Source organism: Petromyzon marinus, chromosome 4 (assembly GCF_048934315.1).
Source record: "Petromyzon marinus isolate PM22_M1 ecotype Great Lakes invasive population chromosome 4, UKy_Petmar_22M1.pri1.0, whole genome shotgun sequence".
NCBI lineage: Eukaryota > Metazoa > Chordata > Hyperoartia > Petromyzontiformes > Petromyzontidae > Petromyzon > Petromyzon marinus.
Genome location: NC_133670.1, coordinates 16,781,906 through 16,800,351, shown reverse-complemented (window position 1 = coordinate 16,800,351; position 18,446 = coordinate 16,781,906). Strand labels below are relative to the sequence as shown.

At 49.5% G+C, this 18,446-nt stretch overlaps 1 protein-coding gene and 1 long non-coding RNA gene across 7 annotated transcripts in view; one reads left to right on the top strand and one right to left on the bottom strand.

Moving 5' to 3' along the window:
* Positions 1-8,010, bottom strand: part of LOC116938590 (uncharacterized) — a 143,265-nt gene extending 135,255 nt beyond the window's left edge. For both annotated transcript variants that reach the window (XR_012931696.1, XR_012931695.1), the window contains exons 1-2: positions 7,928-8,010; positions 7,398-7,594 (exon numbers count right to left, since the gene is read on the bottom strand). This is a non-coding gene — a long non-coding RNA (uncharacterized LOC116938590). The remainder of the gene's footprint in view (positions 1-7,397; positions 7,595-7,927) is intronic.
* Positions 110-18,446, top strand: part of LOC116938588 (solute carrier family 35 member B1-like) — a 45,403-nt gene continuing 27,066 nt past the window's right edge. Inside the window, exons 1-3 of one of the 5 annotated variants that reach the window (XM_076058848.1) lie at positions 110-190; positions 11,076-11,334; positions 17,096-17,188. In XM_076058848.1, coding sequence (XP_075914963.1) covers positions 11,111-11,334; positions 17,096-17,188 — 317 coding nt within the window. In that variant the 5' untranslated portion in view covers positions 110-190; positions 11,076-11,110. Of the gene's footprint in view, positions 212-11,075; positions 11,335-17,095; positions 17,189-18,446 lie in introns of all 5 variants that reach the window. The other 4 variants (XM_076058856.1, XM_076058864.1, XM_076058873.1 and 1 more) reach the window with 4 other exon arrangements.

Here is an 18,446-nt window from a genome sequence, read left to right as displayed (position 1 = left end):
TCCGAGCTGTTTGGACAGAGGTCGCCGCGACCCCTGCGGGAAACGCGGCTCTTATCGCTTGAATAAAAAAAAATCCGCTGGCACAAACAAGAGACCGACCCAACCAGACTGGCGGGGACGCGCTCGGACAGCGCAGAGGAAACGAACGCAGATCCCGCTCCGACCACCAAGAGACAACCGACTACCGCCGGTATTGATTTCACCACGCTGCGTACGTATGCCATCAGAGCGTCTTCAGATATTCTACGGATGATAAGACGCAATTTCCACCCCCACCCCTCTCTGTATTTTGAAAGCAAAAGTTTGAGGTTCCGTCAAACAATCCGCCAAGTGTGTGTGTGTGTGAGACCGAGAGAGAGTGACCAGATTCGCATAATCTTATTTTCAATGGGCACACGTTTGGACCGCGTCTTACTTTCCGGTGCGTCTTACGATGTGTATTGCGTGGTAATGCGCAACCGTATGAGCAGCAACAACACAGCCACCTGAGCGGATTGCGTCGTATCGGCGCGTATTTTGAAGATCGGTCGCGCGATATATTAACGGGGCCCAGGTGGTTCTATAGCGTGTATGCGAGGAAAGCCGCTAGGCGAATAATTCACGCTCGTGCGGTTAAACGCTTCGATCTGGCGTGTAACGCCGTCGTGTCGGACGCAGATCGTGGTGGTTGGTGATGGTGGTTGCCGTGGTGGTGGTGGTGACGGTGGTGATGCCCCACTCGCTCCGCACTCGCGATGGGGATGGAGCGCGTGGGCGCGCCGCGCGTTCCCATCGCGCGCAATCTGGCGCAGGTCAGAACAGGCGCAGGCGCTCTCTCTCTGTCCGTAATTGGTTCATCTTCTCGAGGGACGCGCTGATCTATCGGCGCCCGCTCAGCCTCATTTAAAGGGGCTGATGCCATAGCCCCCCGCCACGATCGAGAGTTATAGAGAACCATATAGACTCGCGTGCGGCGCGCATGTGTGTGCGTGATGGTGGTGGTGGCAGAATTTGTTTCAACAGTCTGTTAAACGCTATACGGGGAATGTTTGTCTTTGATTGTGGGGAGCGGTCGTGTTTCGTGGTTAGCGCTCTGTGCTACGAACCCGGCGACGCGAATTCGATTCGCGCTCAAGGCCAAAATCGGTGACGAATATCTAAATCGGTCCCGAGCCTCCCCTAGGTCGACTCTGCCTTAAATGAGTACCTGGTGCGGAATGTATCAGCACTGGGGAGACAAAGGCGTCCGGGCATGGTGTTGGCCACCCACCCCCTCGTGTGCCGTACCGCCCTTAATAGAAGCTCGCTAACAGTGCTTGCTTTATCCATACTGGGAGGCGCTTTTCATGTCCCAACAGCGCAAAAGGTGATTTTATTATTTAATCGAAATATCGTCCCATTTGCAAGAACGACCTGGGTCACCGAACGACAAAGAGGAAGAAAACCAACGAAATAAGTAAGGAAAACAAAACAAAATGAACGTAAAATATAATATCTCAATAGCGAATACATATTACGCATCAACAGTAATTTCATATATCAATAAACAATAAATAACAACACGTTGCATCAGTTTCGGTCAAATTACACTTTCGTAGTAAAATCAAGTCAATTATTGCGCAACCTAGGATATACTCCACATATTTGCGGGTAAAGTAATATAGTATGGAGGATACATTTGCATAATAATTGAGATGGAGGCATAACGAGCGACAGCTTTGAAGCGAAATACAAAATCCCAAATCCGGCCAGGTGGCTCAGCGGCACGGCGAACGGTACGGGGAATTCAGTTCCTGGTTGGGGGGTGGGGGAATAAACTCAAACCATTACCACTCCAGGTTTCATCAATACGAGTACCACGTTGCAGGGAAGACAGCAGTGGTTGTCCTTTGGATAAACTCGCCCCCCCCCCCATCGTAGTGGGAATGAGGAATTTCCACCACTGGCTCAGGGCCGTAAACAGGAGATGAGCACCGCCTTAATGCTCATTTGAGCAAGAAATTACTTTAACTTTATTTTATCAACTCCCCGCCATTCCAGAGAAGAATGGATAATTAGTCCATTGGCGCAGAGATGTCAGTTCCACCTCATATGGCAAGACGTTAAGGCCACCAGTGTCTTTATGTGGGCGATAGAAGTGAATTATTTCAAAGGCTGTTTTATATGAGTACATTACTACATGGTTCACTTTAATTGGCCGTATAAATAAATCTGTACCAATAAAGTTTTTCCACCTCCGGCTGGTGCTAATTTCTACTCTTGCACGGACTAAAGTGTGTATCTATCACATAGTTTACGTGCGGTAGGTGACAGCATGGCAACTGGCAGATCGAGATTTGTTGATTCGCAGTGGTAGCGAGATGTTAACTACCTTTCCTGGTATACAGGTGGTCGTGGGTTCGATTCTGACCCTGACGCCTGCTGTATATTTGGAGTTTGCATGTTCTCCGCGTGGTCGAGTGTATTTTTCTCCGGGTCCTCCGGTTTCTTCTCCACATTTATAAACATGCGTTTAGAGTATTTGGCTGTTATAATTTCCACGTGATAAGCCACTTCGTTGGGCAATCATACGTGGCCCAGGTCTCTTCTGAAAAATACCTAAATAGTTCAGTAGACTTTACCTCGTAAAATACTATTCGTTTTTTGTTACTCTAACAACCATTTCAACATGCTAATGTAACTGTTATATCATCAGCCATGGTAAATCCACTGCTAGATGAAGGCCTCTCCAAGCCACCGCCATCTCTAACGATCCTCACACCGCCACATGAGATTATTTCATCACTCCATTTCTTCAGTGGATTCCCTCTCCTACGCACTCTTATATTTGTATTTCTATATTTTAGAGTGAAATGCTATACCATTAAAACAATACTGACGTTTTTTTTTCTTGAGGTAGCTATCATTGTAAATCTGTCACTCTTCCCGGGACATAAAAAATCCAGGTTTTTTTTTCAGTTGCGTAAAAAAATACAACGCTCAAGTCAACGAAGTTGCATGTAGTTATCCCGCATCCTTGAAGTATTATTCTCCCTTGCATGACACGTCCTGCAATTCGTACCTTAGAGTTGGCAACTCTACTTGAATCCATGCTGTGTGTTAAAGATCGAGCCTCACTGACGGATGTTGCTGTTCGCTAACTGCCTCGGGACCTGGCCTTATATTTACAGGGAATAGGGTCTCTTAAATGGGCGCTTTCAACGATTGAAATAATGGGAGGAATCAACCGCTCTGCTCTGCCTCTCTCTCTGTCTCTCAAGTGATTGCTCATCAATTGGTGGGCCATGATTGGTGATGTCCATGATTCAAACGGCCACGCGACTTCCGCATCAGAGGCCCTGTACAAACACACGTGCTCATTGATAAAGAGAAATCGGTCTGTTTACATTGACGTGTACCTCTGACTGCAATCGATGTATTTTTGTAGAGCGTCAATACATAAATACGTCAACTGAGCCCTGTACACGGCTTTGGGAATGCAGTGCACGTGTTTACTTTTGGAATGATGTAATGAACACCCGAGACATAAGGGAAAAAAATCATGATTTTTGTCTCGTGTGTATTTATCACGTTTGTCCCACGTTTGCACATTTGTTTCACGCTTGTACAATAATGGGTTATTACACACATGTGTAATAATTGTGTGCGCATTAGCTTGAGTATAATAATCTGCTGTAGCCAATCAATTTAATTTCCACCACATCCCCGCTCAACCGCACTGCAGCTCGACATATTTATCTTTCTGCTTCATACCTCGCACTGTTCCATTTTGGGATTCCCTCCCACACTCTTTTGCCAATTTATTTTGACCTCACTCAATTCAATAAATGTATTCACTCTAATCTCTTACACCTTGGCATCATCTGGCACTGTGCTCAGCAACTCTGATTTTTTTTTTATCCAACCGACTCCCCCCAACCGCCACCCATCATCTCCAGTATGAACGACTCCGTAACCATCAACATTTTGTGAAAGAGACCAGTCGGCCGAAACGTCGAGATCTCTCTTTCTTATCAGTGACCGAAGACATCTGTTATTGTTGTTTATATTTACCTGTTATCCATTTTTTGGAAACGTTCATTACAGCAGCGGCACACCTTGCGTTGAGATGACGTCGACCATCAAGTTAGAGATTGCATCAGCTCGTCATAATAGCTGAGGGGTTAGGCTAAGGATATGGCCAAATCCTTGCACTTTGGGTTAAACATGATCAAACTCATTGGTTTGACCTGAACAAATGTCTGATATGAAACCACCATCGAAGCGACTCCTGGTGGCCGAACGAGAAATATTTGTTCCAGCGTTACATTTTCCTGAAAACCCCAATTGCATTATTTGCTCGTAAAATGCTGATGAACATGACATTCATTTCTAACGTATATTTGATGAAAGAGAAATATACGTTTAGAGTATTTACTAAATACGTTTCCATACCGTTGCTTTATTACATAAACCATATGGTATTAATTCAAAACTGTTTAAACGGCATATACAAATATATATCGTAAGACACAATTTAATTATGATCACCGCATATTCCTAATAAATCTAGTATAGTAGCTACGTCACTACCTCGTATATAAAATACGATCCAAAACCTCAAGTCGTGACACAGGACAACAGACAATCCAAAACCCTCAGTGCTCCTGCTGCGGTTTGAATATAGCAGGAAATAGATCTACCGTGCAGCAAATGGCACGAGAAAACTATACCCAGTAAAATACACCCGTATACGTTACCTTTTGCGTTCACGGTTCATATTTGCTTACCATCTATAGCGTCTATAGGTAGTAAAAGGCTATGGAACGTTCGTCCACGAGATATCAGATTCTCTGAGTCTGTGAACATTTTTTAAGTGTGACTTAAAACCTTTTTTATGCGTTTCCGCTTATGAAACTTTTAGTTAACTGAATAAATGATTCTTAAAATTAATTCATATTATTTTCATCCTGAGTGTCTGCTGCTGCTGTGTCCTGTACAGCGCTTTGAGATCCTTGAAGTAAAACGCTATATAAATGGTATTATTATTAATAGTATAGATTTACACCAGTGGTTGGCAACCTATCTGGACCCACAGGCCAACCCCTGAACAAAATTTCGCGGACCACCGAACAGTAAGAACTGTAGTTCTGCTGGAGCCCAGGTCGGGAATCGCTGCACTACACCATTCTCTTTTTTCGAGGGCTAAATGTCAAGAGTTTGTTTACCCCGGCATCTATCTCTAGTTAATTATGGTGGCAGTATCCTGCGCAGCTACGGGAAGCAGTAGTACCCATGAGACCGGAATTGCAGCATTCACACTCGCATCTGTATAACTTATTTACAGCTACCGTGCACCACTAGTTCATAGCGTTATGTTGTGAGCTCGGAGCACAGGAGTATAGTTCAATCACCCGAAAACAACTTAATTATGCATGATAGTCACCCAACCAAGCACTATCCAGCCTCAACTCCTGCATGGCGTCGTAGGGGATCGTGTGCATCCCGGAATACGGTACCATACACTATCCTGGAATGTTTAAGCCAAAAAATCTATTTAGTTTTACACACGAACAGCAGGGTGCACGTCTGGCTTGGTTGAGTTTCATATCCAGAAATATTTAGTACGGGTCCATTCTTATTAGTACCAAGTTTCAGGGCTTTTAATTAAAAGTGAAAAAGCTTTTTGGCTCGCCTGCTGTCCCGCCGCCATAACAGCTCACTGAGATGGGTCATTACAGCCAAGAGAGATTGCATCAGACGGTCATTATTCTTCCCCGACGTCCCCTTGCCTGAACGTGACCCCTGACGCACATCACGTCAGCTGTGTCAGATCCCGCGCGTCCAAATGGAAGTCGTTCTGGTTTGTTTCCACCCCCCCCCCCCCCCCCAGGACCTCCTGTTTTTGAGGAAGCTATTTTTTGGGGAAATCTGTAAAGTTTTCCTTGGACAAGAGAAGTCCGGGGTATTTGTTTGTAATCACAATACACCACGCACCCAAGACAATGCACCACGCACCCAAGACAATACACCACGCACCCAAGACAATGCACCACGCACCCAAGACAATACACCACGCACCCAAGACAATACACCACGCACCCATGACAATACACCACGCACCCAAAACAATGCATTTGCAGCTCTCCTCTATTTATGGCATTTTGAGTTCGTCGTATTTTTCTCCTGATATTTTTCGTGTTTTTTTTTTTAAACTCAGAGTTGGCAACCCTACAAACGGGGCTTTTCCCAGCCTGTGAATTATGTAGCCCTAAACAGACTCGCATGGGAAGGTTGTGAGAATTATATTAAATGCCAAGCATTCATTCGCACAACAATGGGCTGGCTTCATCACACCCAAAGGTTATAGCTTGTGTTTGAGAAGGACCCTGACATTTTGACATCGTGCGCGGCGTCTTGGCTCAGAAGCGATGTACACGCGTTGCCATTTACCTTTGCTGATTATTGGTTGAACCAGACCTACGCATTAATAAAATCATAAACCGAAGGTTATGAGTTCAAAGTCTCGATCAGAGTTCGACTTGGCGCTTCATCATCATCATCCCCGGGACGTATGAAACGAGTACCGCTTGGTGGGAGGTCACCAAAAAGGCAAGTGCCCTGGAGAGCCTGGCCCTGTCGTCGGAATGTGCAATTTGCGGCGCTCCGCTGAAGGACTGCTCACAGAGGTGAGCACCACTGTAAGCTTCTCTGAGGAAGGAGATCCTGAGACAGAATTTCTGTAATCAAGTCCCTACGTCCGCTTCTGCTACAAAAAGCACATTGGTTAAAATGCTGTGCATCCTACAGTTCATCATCATCGGTCATCATCGGTCATGCTCAATCCACCGCTGGATGAAAGCCTCCACAGGCCGCAGCCGCATCTCACAATCTTGAAACGTAATAGTCCACGCACCAGCTCATTTCATCGCTCCATCTCCTGGGGGGCATATCCCGTGGGATGCGTTTTTAGTCCTTGGCTGCCAATCCATATTCTTCTAAAACCAGTCACCATCCCATCAAGCGACATACTTTGCCCAAACCTACTTACGTCCCAAAATGATTTGAATGGTGTCTCTAATCTGTGCGTATTTCCCTGTCTGTATCTCGACGTAACTCCAAGCACGCATCTCTGCATGCTTCTTTGCACACGTTTCAGCTTTTGTCCCATTTATTTTGTTAATGACCACGTTTCTGAACCGGGTCGTACACACCGATTAAATTCTTACACACGTTGGCACGCCACTTTTCGTTACCAAGTTTACATCTTTCCAAAAGCGCTCCTTTAAAAACGCAACCTGCTCTTGCCTGCATCTTTAGCAGTCGTTTGGAATCTGTTGCACCTTCAATAGCTGTCCCAGGTACTGATATGAACATTGTCAATTTCACAGTCACCGTCAAGCGCGGCCTCTGCGCGACATTCACCTCCGAGCTCTTACCGTCCACGGAGCCTGCAATCGATGGTGTCAGCTTGGGTGTTACATCAAAACCTGGGTCACGCCTGTCCGCTCTCGACCAGTGTTGACTCACTCTGATGCGCACGACGGAGGCTCAGGGTGAATTCCTAAAGGCACGTCTCTGCGACCGCCGCTCATGTCGCGGCCAGCGTGAGACAAGGCCACACTGTGGTCGTGACCTTGTTTAGAGGGGGCACACAAAAACATCGGGCGAGGTCGGGGGGGGGCGACGACGACGCGGCCAATGTGTAAACAGCCTTTAAATAAATGTGAAAGGAGAAACAGGATGTGCAACGAGACGCTATGCGTTGTGTCTCTCGTGTATCCCGTCGGAGCTCTCACACCCCCAACCCCGCCCCCATGGTATGTCTATGATGTATGAAGGAGTGCACGTAGCCTGGCACAAGCGCCGCGGTGACGTCACCGCCACTTAGTGGCGAATGGCGGTTGTTGTTGGAGTACGAATGAGGAAAGGCACTTGCTAAAACTGGCAAACGTTGAAGGGGAATTACCATTGGTGTTTCGTGTCGTACCAACATCCTTTGACTTCCAAGAAGCGCCGAGCCTTCAGCTGTGGTGGCTTGGCCCCCTCCAGAACCTTCCCCCCCCCCCCCAAGGCATGGAGAGATGGTGCCACGCTCGATTCCAGTGCCCGTATCAAGGCAACATCAGACCGATCCCACTGCCGTTGTGCCGTTAGGGGCCGTCCATAAATGACGTCACGCACCTAGGGGCGGGGGGGGAGGGTCAGACATTTGTGACGATGTGTGACGAGGGGGGGGGTTTGAGAAATGTGACGTCACATCAAAATGCGCAACTTTAAATCAATATGGACAACACGTTCTACTTAATTAAATAGACTTTTAAATAAATGTTTTCTCCTACATCATCAGAGTGCAGCGCCACATTAAATACGCACTACAATGACAATAGTTTAAAGCGATTTGAAGCATGTTTTATATATTTTTTTTGGGGGGGGGGCAGAGCTTTGTGACGTCATATTTGAGGGGAGGTCTGGCTTTTTGTGACGTCGTGTGACGAAGGGAGGTTTGGGGTCAAAAATCGTCCAAAATTGCGTGACGTCATTTATGGACAGCCCCTTACAGCTCTCCGAGGTGTTCACGCGTTGTTCACGCGTTGTTCACGCGTTGTTCACGCCTTGTTCACGCGTTGTTCACGCGTTGTTCCGCGTGTTGCCCGGCGCGACCTCCGACGTGTCGCTCCACGTGCCGGGAGCTTCCTCGGGAACTGAATTTTAGCTCGGGGTCACGCTGAGCGGCATGTGGTACACAACCCGAAAACACCTCGCAGAGCTATCGCTCCGGTATGATCCGTGCGAAGACGTGCGAGGTAAGGAGGAGGGCTGGGGGGACTCGCGGATGGGTGGTGGATCAACAAATCCGCTCATTGTCCCAGTGGTCGGGTGGATGAAAGCATCAATGATTTTCAGCTTCCACCAACGCGTGTCTGCGCGGCCACCCCTATTCTTCACGATGGAATCGGACAGTGTTGTCTGCTGACATGCTGTGCTCACTGTTAAAGTATACGGACCCCAGAGTACACACGTGCGCGTTGTGATGGTGTAAGCTCGGGTGTGGTGACACGATGGGTTGTGCGCACTGCGCTCTGAACCCGGCGGCCTGAGCCCGATGCCATGCCGCTGCTAAAGCGATTTGTGAACCAATTCTGGGATACACCCTTCCCCCAACCCGCACTGGCCAGCGGGGGTGAAGTATGGTCAAACAGCCCCCGTGACTGAAATGTGTGCGCAGGCTTACATCCGGCAGTGGATTGGCAAAGCTGCTCGACCTGATTGTTTTACCGCTTGAAATACAGGCATGACTCGCTTAACGCGCGTTCCATCTACGATAATTCGCTAAAACGAGCAACTTGAATTCATGCCGATGTGTTCGCGTAACGAGCGGAGACCGATCGATCGAATGAGTTCCGTGGCGACCGGGGCCGCTGTTTGTTTACCAGCTTGCGCTGTGTCTGCGTGAGGGTGGGAGCCTCGTGGTGTCGTGGTGGCACTGTAATGTTGGTGCGTGTCGGTGGGAGGGGGGAGTCGCTAATTAATTGCAGACGCTGAGGAAAGGCATCTGCAAGCACTGTTGGCTCTGCGCGTGTGGTAAGTGTTACATTAGATGTTGTATCACTCCGTTTTAAAATTAAAATCTGCATTTCTCAAGCAACAAAACGTTGTTCAAGAGTGTTGTATTACTCTATATTTTAATGCAGCCCTAAATGGTCGGGTTGAAACGGAGCTCAGCTTTCAACATGGGAGGGAAGTCAATGGGAAAACGAAGATCGTTTAACGAGTGTTCACTTACCGAGCAATATTTCGTAGAGCTTATCCCGCTCGTTAAGCGAGACGCCCGTAATTGTGTGTCCGTTCATCGCCATCATTAGCCACTGTCCATCCACTGCTGGATGAAGGCCTCCTCACATCGTTGCCTTTCTTTACTGTCCATTGTTGCTACCATCCACATCCATCCTGCAAATTAAATTATCTCATAGCTCCAACTCCAAAGTGGTCGTCCTCTTTGACGCGTATCTCTCCTCTGGCTGCCATTCCGCCACCAGTCTTGTTCATTGAAAATGGGAGGTTCGTGGGGTCATATTCAGGCTACAAACTAAGCAGTGGCTATGCTTGGCCTGCATTGGGTTCATGAGCTTTCTTGTTTAGATTCCACGGTGAGTTCATATTTACTTCCTGAGCTCATTCTTGATTGAAAAAAAATCATAAGCTTCTTATCAAATTTGCTGGGATTATACATATATTTAGTGGGATCTTATATGCAAGGGATTCCAGGAACGTTTCTTCGTGAAAATAATGCAGATTTTCTCTACTTATTGTGAGAGGAATAATAGGTTTTTTTCCCCCTCGGATGGATTAACCCATATTTGAAGCCATCAGCTGATATGTTTCACAGAGGAACTACTTTCCAGTGAATTGCTCATCGCTGAAACTGAGAGGTTAAGCATAATTTATCTTAGTTTTGTACTTGGATAGGTGGCCACCAGTGCTTGCCAGGTGTTGTAAGCGTGGGCTGCTCAGTGCAGCCAGGAGTGCTGAGTGTTAACCTCTTTTATATGTGTGGTAGATTTTATCCGGGTATTGTTTTTTCCCTCATCAAAGCCAAGCGGTTATCAATTGCAATGGCCAAAATATCTGAATTCAACACCCTCTTAACAATAGTTCTGAGATTCAGAGGCTTTTCTGGGTAATTAATATCCATTTCAAGTTTTACGACTGTGACAGAAACACCTAGAATGGGACCTATTTTATCATATATCAGAAGCAGTGTTAGGCCTGGGTAGTGCTTTGAAATGTGACCAAAATGCACACCAGCTAGTCATAGGGTTCCGGAGCTACTTGTGAGTAGCAGAGGGCAGTACAGCAAAATATACTGCTGTACTGAACCTCAGTGCTGCTACATCTGTGCGCCCCACCTTCACAAACCCACACTGGCCCGCATGAATAAATATGGCACGGACGTCGGAAGGCTCTCATCCAGCAGCGGATTAACCAAAGGGCTGTGCACAAATTTATTCAACACTATGACCTAGATGTCCTGCGAGGACTACAGCTCGCGTCATAGACAACAAGCTGTAATCCTGAGCTCGCTGTTTCTCGTGCTGCGTGTCGTGAGGTATCAGGTCGCCTCTCGGAGATTTCAGAACGTGTGGTGCTCATGGCCCAGGAGGTCACGCAGCATGCAGGGGCCGCTCCGTGCCACCTCGCCCAGCCTGAAGGAGGTGACGCGTCGATCCCCGTGGGGCCCCTGGCAGAGGACCCCGCCACCAGGCCGTGCGCCTGGCTGCACGGCGCCATGGCCAACGAGCGAGTGAAGCTCCTCGTGTGCTTCCTCGGCGTGTTCGTCTGCTACTTCTACTACGGCGTTCTGCAAGAGACCATGTGCGTGACGGACGAGTGGCCCGCGTAGCGTTGTGCGGAGCGGCAGTGTTGCGGTTAGCGCGCCGCCGCTACGAACCCGGCGAGCCGAGTTCGATTCCCGCTCACGGCCGACACCAGTGACGATTATCTGAACCGTTCCTGCGCCTCCCCCCTAGGTCGACTCAGCCTCAAATGAGTACCCGGCGCAGTGTGCAAAAGTCGACCACTAGGGAAACAAAGGCGGCCGGGCGTAGTGCTGGCTACCCACCCCCTGGTGTGCCCTGCTGGCGTTTATAGGTGCTCGCTAACAGCACTTGCTCCTCCAGTCTGTTAAGGCTATACGGGGGATATTTGCCTTGTGTCCTGTTCGACGACAGGTGGTGTGTCTTCTGATTCACGCGCGCCTTTTTTTTCTACATTTATGTCCATGGAATGGCTGCGACCCAATCGGACGTGTCCGATTCTAGAGGGCATTGGGAGCGCAGTGGGGTTGTGAGCCAGGATAGTGCTCGGATGTGCGACCACGGAGCAGGCATGCAGGTTTAGTGGGCGCTGTCGGCAGGAGAGGTCCGTGCAGCACTCACCCGCCCACCTTCAACGGCTCGCATGCACCAGCGTGGTAAAGTATGGTCAAAAATCCTGCACGGTATGGGGGGGGGGGGCCTCGTCCAGCATTGGATTGACGAGTGGGATGCACGTTAGCGTGCAGCTTTGCCGCGCTTCTTTGCTCAATTGATCATTTTAGGTCCATATTTCCGATCAATATGTCATATTAGATAAAATGCACTGATTAATGTGGGCGCCACGCTGGCGAGATGTTAACTACCTCGCCTGGTGTGCTGGAGGTTGTGGGTTCGACCCTGATGCCTGCTGTATATTTGGAGTTTGCATGTTCTCCCCGTGGTCGCATAGATTTTCCTCTGGGTCCTCCGGTTTTCCCTCCACATTTAGAAACAGGCGTTTAGGATATTTGGCTGCCATAAATTTCCACGTGAGAGCTAGCATTTGTGGCCAGGTCACTTCGGAAAAAAGATCTATATGGCTCAGTGGGCCGTACCTTTTAAAACAAAAAAGAGTTTAGTTGGATAGTTTAGTTCAATATGCAGAATTGAAGACATGGTCGGTGGCCGAGACTAAAACAGCAGCATTTGAGAGAGGGAATAATAATAATAATGTTTGAATAACTTTAGGAAGAAGAACTAAAGAAGCAAGAGGATGAGAGGTTAAACATGGGGGTGGAGGGGGCATAGGGTGGGTAACATGGTGAGGAGGACTCGACAGGAAGGTGTGAACTTGGCTGCTGCCTGCGTTATGTGCGGCGAGGCCATGTTGCTGCCACCCATTAAGGTGTCAGCAACGCTGAGAGGACGTCCACTATGGATATATTATTTTATATAGATTTAGATAACACCTTACCCCCAAGGCGATTTACAACAAATACAAAATTGTACATAAGATGATCGTGGTTGAAATAAACAGTGGGGTTGTTAAAAGTGGTGGTGTGGTTATGGTGACAGCTTGGAGGACAGGTGGGTGTGGTTAAGGAAGGGTTGGGTGTAGAGTTATAGGGGTAGTGATCGGGGTGATGATCGGGGTTGGGGTAGTTCTGATTGTAGCTGCGGGGCAGGGAGTAGCAGTAGGGGAGAGCTGGGGAGAAGAGATGGTTTTTAACGGAGGAACGAAAGCAGGTTAGTGAAGATGATTGTTTGATATGGAGTGATGAAATCAGATAGTGTCCAGTTCAGACGTTATAAGCTCTGAGCTGGGTGGGTTGTTACATTACAGCAGCGTGTGGAGAAGGAGACGGCTTTGGGAGGTTTTCATCCAGCAGTGGATTGATCATAGCTGATGATGATGGTGATCATTCGAAGCTTGAGCCCTTGATTGTCAATTGCACAAACGAATGACGTTTAACTGCCCAGATCTCGTGACATGAATGGGTACCAGTGTATGGATGTGTAGTGACATCGCAGGATGTCACTGTGCTGTGCTGGACCTAGAGAGGCACGACGTGCGATCTAGCGACATCACGGACACCACTATGGTGTGGGTGTAGTACCGGCCCTAGAGGGGCACGGCGTGCGATGTAACGACATCACAGACACCACTATGATGTGGGTGTAGTACCAGCCCTAGAGGGACTTGGTGAGCGCTGGTTGATATCGCTAGGTGGTACCACATTTGCCATGCAGGGCCAGCCCTACAGGATAGGGTGTGGGTGTGCCAGGGTTACTAAAGGCCATGGCACTCTAGTTGACCCGAGAGGACACGTGACCAGTTAAGTCTACAAAGGGGCCCCAAGTGGGGGCTAGGGGTGGTAACGTGGTCCGGGTCCAGATCCTGCTAGAGGATTCTGGAAGGTGGTCGTGGCCAAGGGGGGAGCCAGCCACACCGCAGAGAATATAAGCTGGGTCCCCCAGAGGAACCGGCGGTGTTGTTCATCTTGAAGAAGTGTTCGTCTACATCCTACGTTCTACTGAGTCTCCAACACGTGGACCTGGACCCAAGCTGTGGTCCGGTCCGTTGTAGCCAGTTACGTTATAATTAGTGTAGTTAGCCTGGTGGTCACCACCATAGGTTGTTATTCTGTTCAGGGGCAGTTACCCCATGTGTTGGTGTTAAATAAATGTGTTGTCTCCAAGAGTACGTCTGCGACTCAGTTGAACTCACTACGACTGGTGTCGGAAGTGGCCGAACGTTATGTTATTAGTAAGCTAGCCGAGTTAGGTTATGTTTACGCGAAGCAGACTATATACCAGGACGTCGGATAACGAGGACGACGAAGTTATCCCTCAAACAGCTCCGGGGATAGCGACCCCGGAGAAAGGGAGCGAGGCGCCGTCGGCAGAGCATCGCGTCGACCATCCACGCGACAGCTCACCGCCGTCAGGGAACATTTCGTCGCCATTTCCCACCAACAGGGAACCTCTGTGGCGCAGCCGCGCAAGCGGCCGCCATTTTGATCGTGGAGCGGAGCAAAGAGCCCGCCAATTCTGAGACTGTATCGAACTCGCCTGTGGACATTCCATCTCTCAGGCGACGACCGCCCTTTGTTAAAGAATTTACAGCTGCTGGAGGCGACTGGGTAGCCTTCAAGCGCCAGTTCCAGACAAACTGTGATTTGGCGGGGTGGACGGAGGCGGAGGCGCTGAGAGCGCCGCCCGCCGCACTTGACGACGATGCCATGGTGGCGTTTCTCACCATCCCGCCGTCGGAGAGGGCCATGTTACATCACGCCTTTGTGCACATGGCGGTAATCTACGAACCACCGTCAAATGTGCGCCATAAGTTCGCTGCGCGGAGGAGGGGGGAGACCTTTGAGGAAGAAACCCCTAAAAATTTTGATCGATCAAGGGTGCCTTGAGTTACCTTCGGGCCGTCGAATGGCCTTCTTGCCTTCTCCCACTTGATTGTGCACGGCCAATGCTACTGTACAAGCGCTTGCGAGTAAGACTGTGAAGATTCCCCCCGGCACACAAATGTTGGTTCCCGTTACCATTGATATCTCAACGATGTTATCGTTTTTAGCCGTACGTTTAAAGAACATCTCGAACGGTTACGTGCTGTCTTTCTTAAAATGCGTGCGGTGAACCTCAAATTTAAACCGCAAAAGTGTCACCTGCTCCAAAGATCTGTTTGGTATCTTGGTTATATAGTCAGTAAATCAGGGATAGCGATGGTCCCGGACAAAACCGCGTGTGTTCGTACTTGGCCGACCCCCACGTTCTTGGGGGGAGGTGCAGAGTTCATAGGATTTGCGTCCGATTACTGCCATTTTGTCGTCGGGTTCGCCACTTTTGCCAAACCTCTCCATGACTTAGCAAAAGGTCAGAAGTTCCATTGGGGGGAGGAGGCCGCATTTGTTGCACTCCGAGATGGCTTGATGAAAGCCCCTCCCCTCCGCTACCCCGACTTTTCTTTGCTGTTTGTTCTTGATACAGACGCTAGTAACACCGGAATTGGCGCTGTTCTGTCTCAACTTTTCAATGGCATCGAGAGTGTTGTTGCATATGGCAGCAGAGTGCTGTCTCTGCCCGAACAACGATACTGTGTCACACACCAGGAACTTTTGGCTTTTGTTTTTTTTGTGCAACAGTATCGCCCCTATCTTTATGGCAGACTTTGTGAGGTGCGATCTGACCTTACAGCACTACAGTACGCACTACGTCTTGAGCAGCCGTCTGGCCAACTTTCACATTGGTTGGAAGTCCACTAGGACTATTCCTTTACTGTTTCCTATCGCAAAGGTACCCGACATACGAACGCAGATGCCCTGTCGCGATTACCAATGAGCGACGGGTGCGCATGTTTCTCTGGCTAGGGGCGTTGTAAAATGCCTACCGAGGACTCGCCCCTTCCCCTTGTGGCGTCGCCGGGGGTTGAAAACTCTGATGTAGCCAATGGTCCTGTGGCGCGTGAAGCCATCATTGGCTTGGACCATGTGGAGTGGGGGCACTTTCAGGTTGAGAACGCTTCCCTGCTTAAGTTACGACGCCGTGTCAAGGAGGCTGATGGGGGTGGGGATCGACGGGGTGTAGCCTCTGTCATCCTCAGAGATGGATTGCTCATACATTGGGATGGAGGGTTGCGCCGTTCAAACATTGTTGTGCCCACTGCCCTACAGGGTAAAGTCATCTGGGCGGTGCATGAGCGATTGTTGCACCTGGGGGTGCATAAGACGTTAGCCACACTTAAACTCGACTTCATCTGGCCTGGCATGGTGGAAAACGTCGCAAATTTATTGAAGGGGTGTGTGCAGTGCGCGTGGCAGAAACCCCCATCTAAACCCTGTTGTCCACCGTTGCAATACATGCAGGTCTCCCGCATGAACGAGCTGGTCGCTCTTGATATCCTTGGTCCATTTCCCACTACCTCTCGTGGGAATAAGTATTTGCTAGTGGGTGTCGAGTATTTTTCACACTGGCCGATGGCCTGACCGCTCCCCAACCAATCGGCGGCGGCCATCACCGAGGCATTCCTCGATGGCTAAGTGATGGACAAGGGTGCCCCTGGGCGTCTTCTGACCAATCAGGGCAAAAAAAAATATTTTAAATTACTGTGGGAGGTGTGCAACTTTTTGAGAACAAAGAAAGTACGTACGTCGCCATACCCCACCCCCCAGACAGATGGAATGGTGGAGCGGCTGCACAGGACTCTGACCTCCATGCTGAGCTATCAGGTCAGCTAATCCCAGCTTGACTGGGACTTGCATGTTCCCGGAGTCCTGGCAGCCTATAGAATGCCCCTCACGCATGCACCGGCTACTCACCATTTCTTTTAATGTACGGAAAATAACATGACCCCCCAACTGTTGTCCAACTACGAGCCGTGACAAACAAGGTTAAATCAAAATTTCTGACTCCATGCGCTTTACCCTTCAGAAGAATTTCAGAAGCACGTGAGGCTTATAGAGAAAATTCCAAGTCACGCCAATTGCCAAATGAGCGGCTGAAGGGTTCCTGTCTTTCCGCATATGAGTGGGTTCCAGGTGACAGAGCCTGGCTGCACTGTCCGCAGGTACTGGTGGGTACCTCACCGAAATTATTTAAACCCTGGAGGGGGCCAGTTGATCTGATTCGGGTCGTTCGGCCCCAGTGTGTTGAGATTCGCTTGGATCGGCGGAGTTGGTTTGTACATCCCTCGCGGCTCAAGCCTGTCATCGCACCGCGTGAATTCTTCCCATCTCCACTACGCAGGGGCCGAGTGTCAGATGTGTCCGGCGAGCTGAGGTGTGTACCCTCTGAGGTTGGTCCTCAGGGGAGTCATGTGATCCCGTCCTCAGGTGCCGCGCATTTAACGTCCCCAAAGCCACCACCTGCGCCATCTCAACTGGATTCGGGAGAGGAGAGCCCGTCTGCCCGGCCGACTGCTCTTCGTGAGGAGCCGGGTTCGACGGGACATTTGCAAATTCCCCCCAGGACCTCCAGGGAGAGTGAGCCCGCCTCCCCTGGGGGCCCGTCCACAAGGACTCGATCAAAGACTCTTCGGGTTTTCGTGATCCCCATACGCACACGCTCCCACACCGTCAGTTGGTTGTCGCACTCGGCAGGCCGTATTGGTCATTGGTTGAACCTAGCCTTTATTGTGCTTGCAGGTGTTGTTACATGGTGAGGGTGGTAGATGCTGGTGATCGAGGGGGTCCCGAGCGTTCGTGTTTTACTGCATTTTTTTTCTCTCTCTCTCTCTTCCCTTTGCTCATTGTTGTTCTGTACTTCCGTCCCCTCTCCTTGTTAGTGCCTGTTTATTTGTAGATAGTGTATATTGTATAGAGGGGTTTAGGTATTTATTTGTTGAGGCACACATAGGGGTTGTTCGTTTTGTCCTCTTTGACGAGGGAGTTGACAGCCAGAATGACTGAGTGCTACGAAGGGGGGGGGGGGGGTGATGTAGTGACATCGCAGGATGTCACTGTGCTGCGCCGGCCCTAGAGAGGCACGGCGTTTGATGTAACGACATCACAGACACCACTATGATGTGGGTGTAGTACTGGCCATAGAGAGGCACGGTGTGTGATGTAACGACATCACAGACACCACTATGATGAGGTTGTAGTACCGGCCCTAGAGAGGCACGGCGTGCGATGTAACGACATCACAGACACCACTATGGTGTGGGTGTAGTACCGGCCATAGAGGGGCTCGGTGAGCGCTGGTTGATATCGCTGGATGGCACCACGCTTTGCGTGCAGTGCCAGCCCTACAGGATAGGGTGTGGGAGTGCCAGGGTTACTAAAGGCCATGGCACTCTGGTTGACCCGAGAGGACACGTGACCAATTAAGTCTACAAAGGGGCCCCAAGTGGGGACTAGGGGTGGTCACGTGGTCCGGGTCCAGATCCTTCTAGAGGATTCTGGAAGGTGGTCATGGCCAAGGGCGGAGCCAGCCACGCCGCAGAGAATATAAGCCGGGTCTCCCAGAGGGACCGGCGCTGTTGTTGATCCTGAAGAAACCTTCGTCTACATCCTACGTTCTACCGTGTCTCCAACATGTAGACCTGGACCCAAGCTGTGGTTCGGTCCGTTGTAGCTAGTGACGTTGTAATTAGTGTAGTTAGCCTGGTGGTCACCACCACAGGTTGTTATTCTGTTAAGGGGCAGTTACCCCGTGTGTTGGTGTTAAATAAATGTGTTGCCT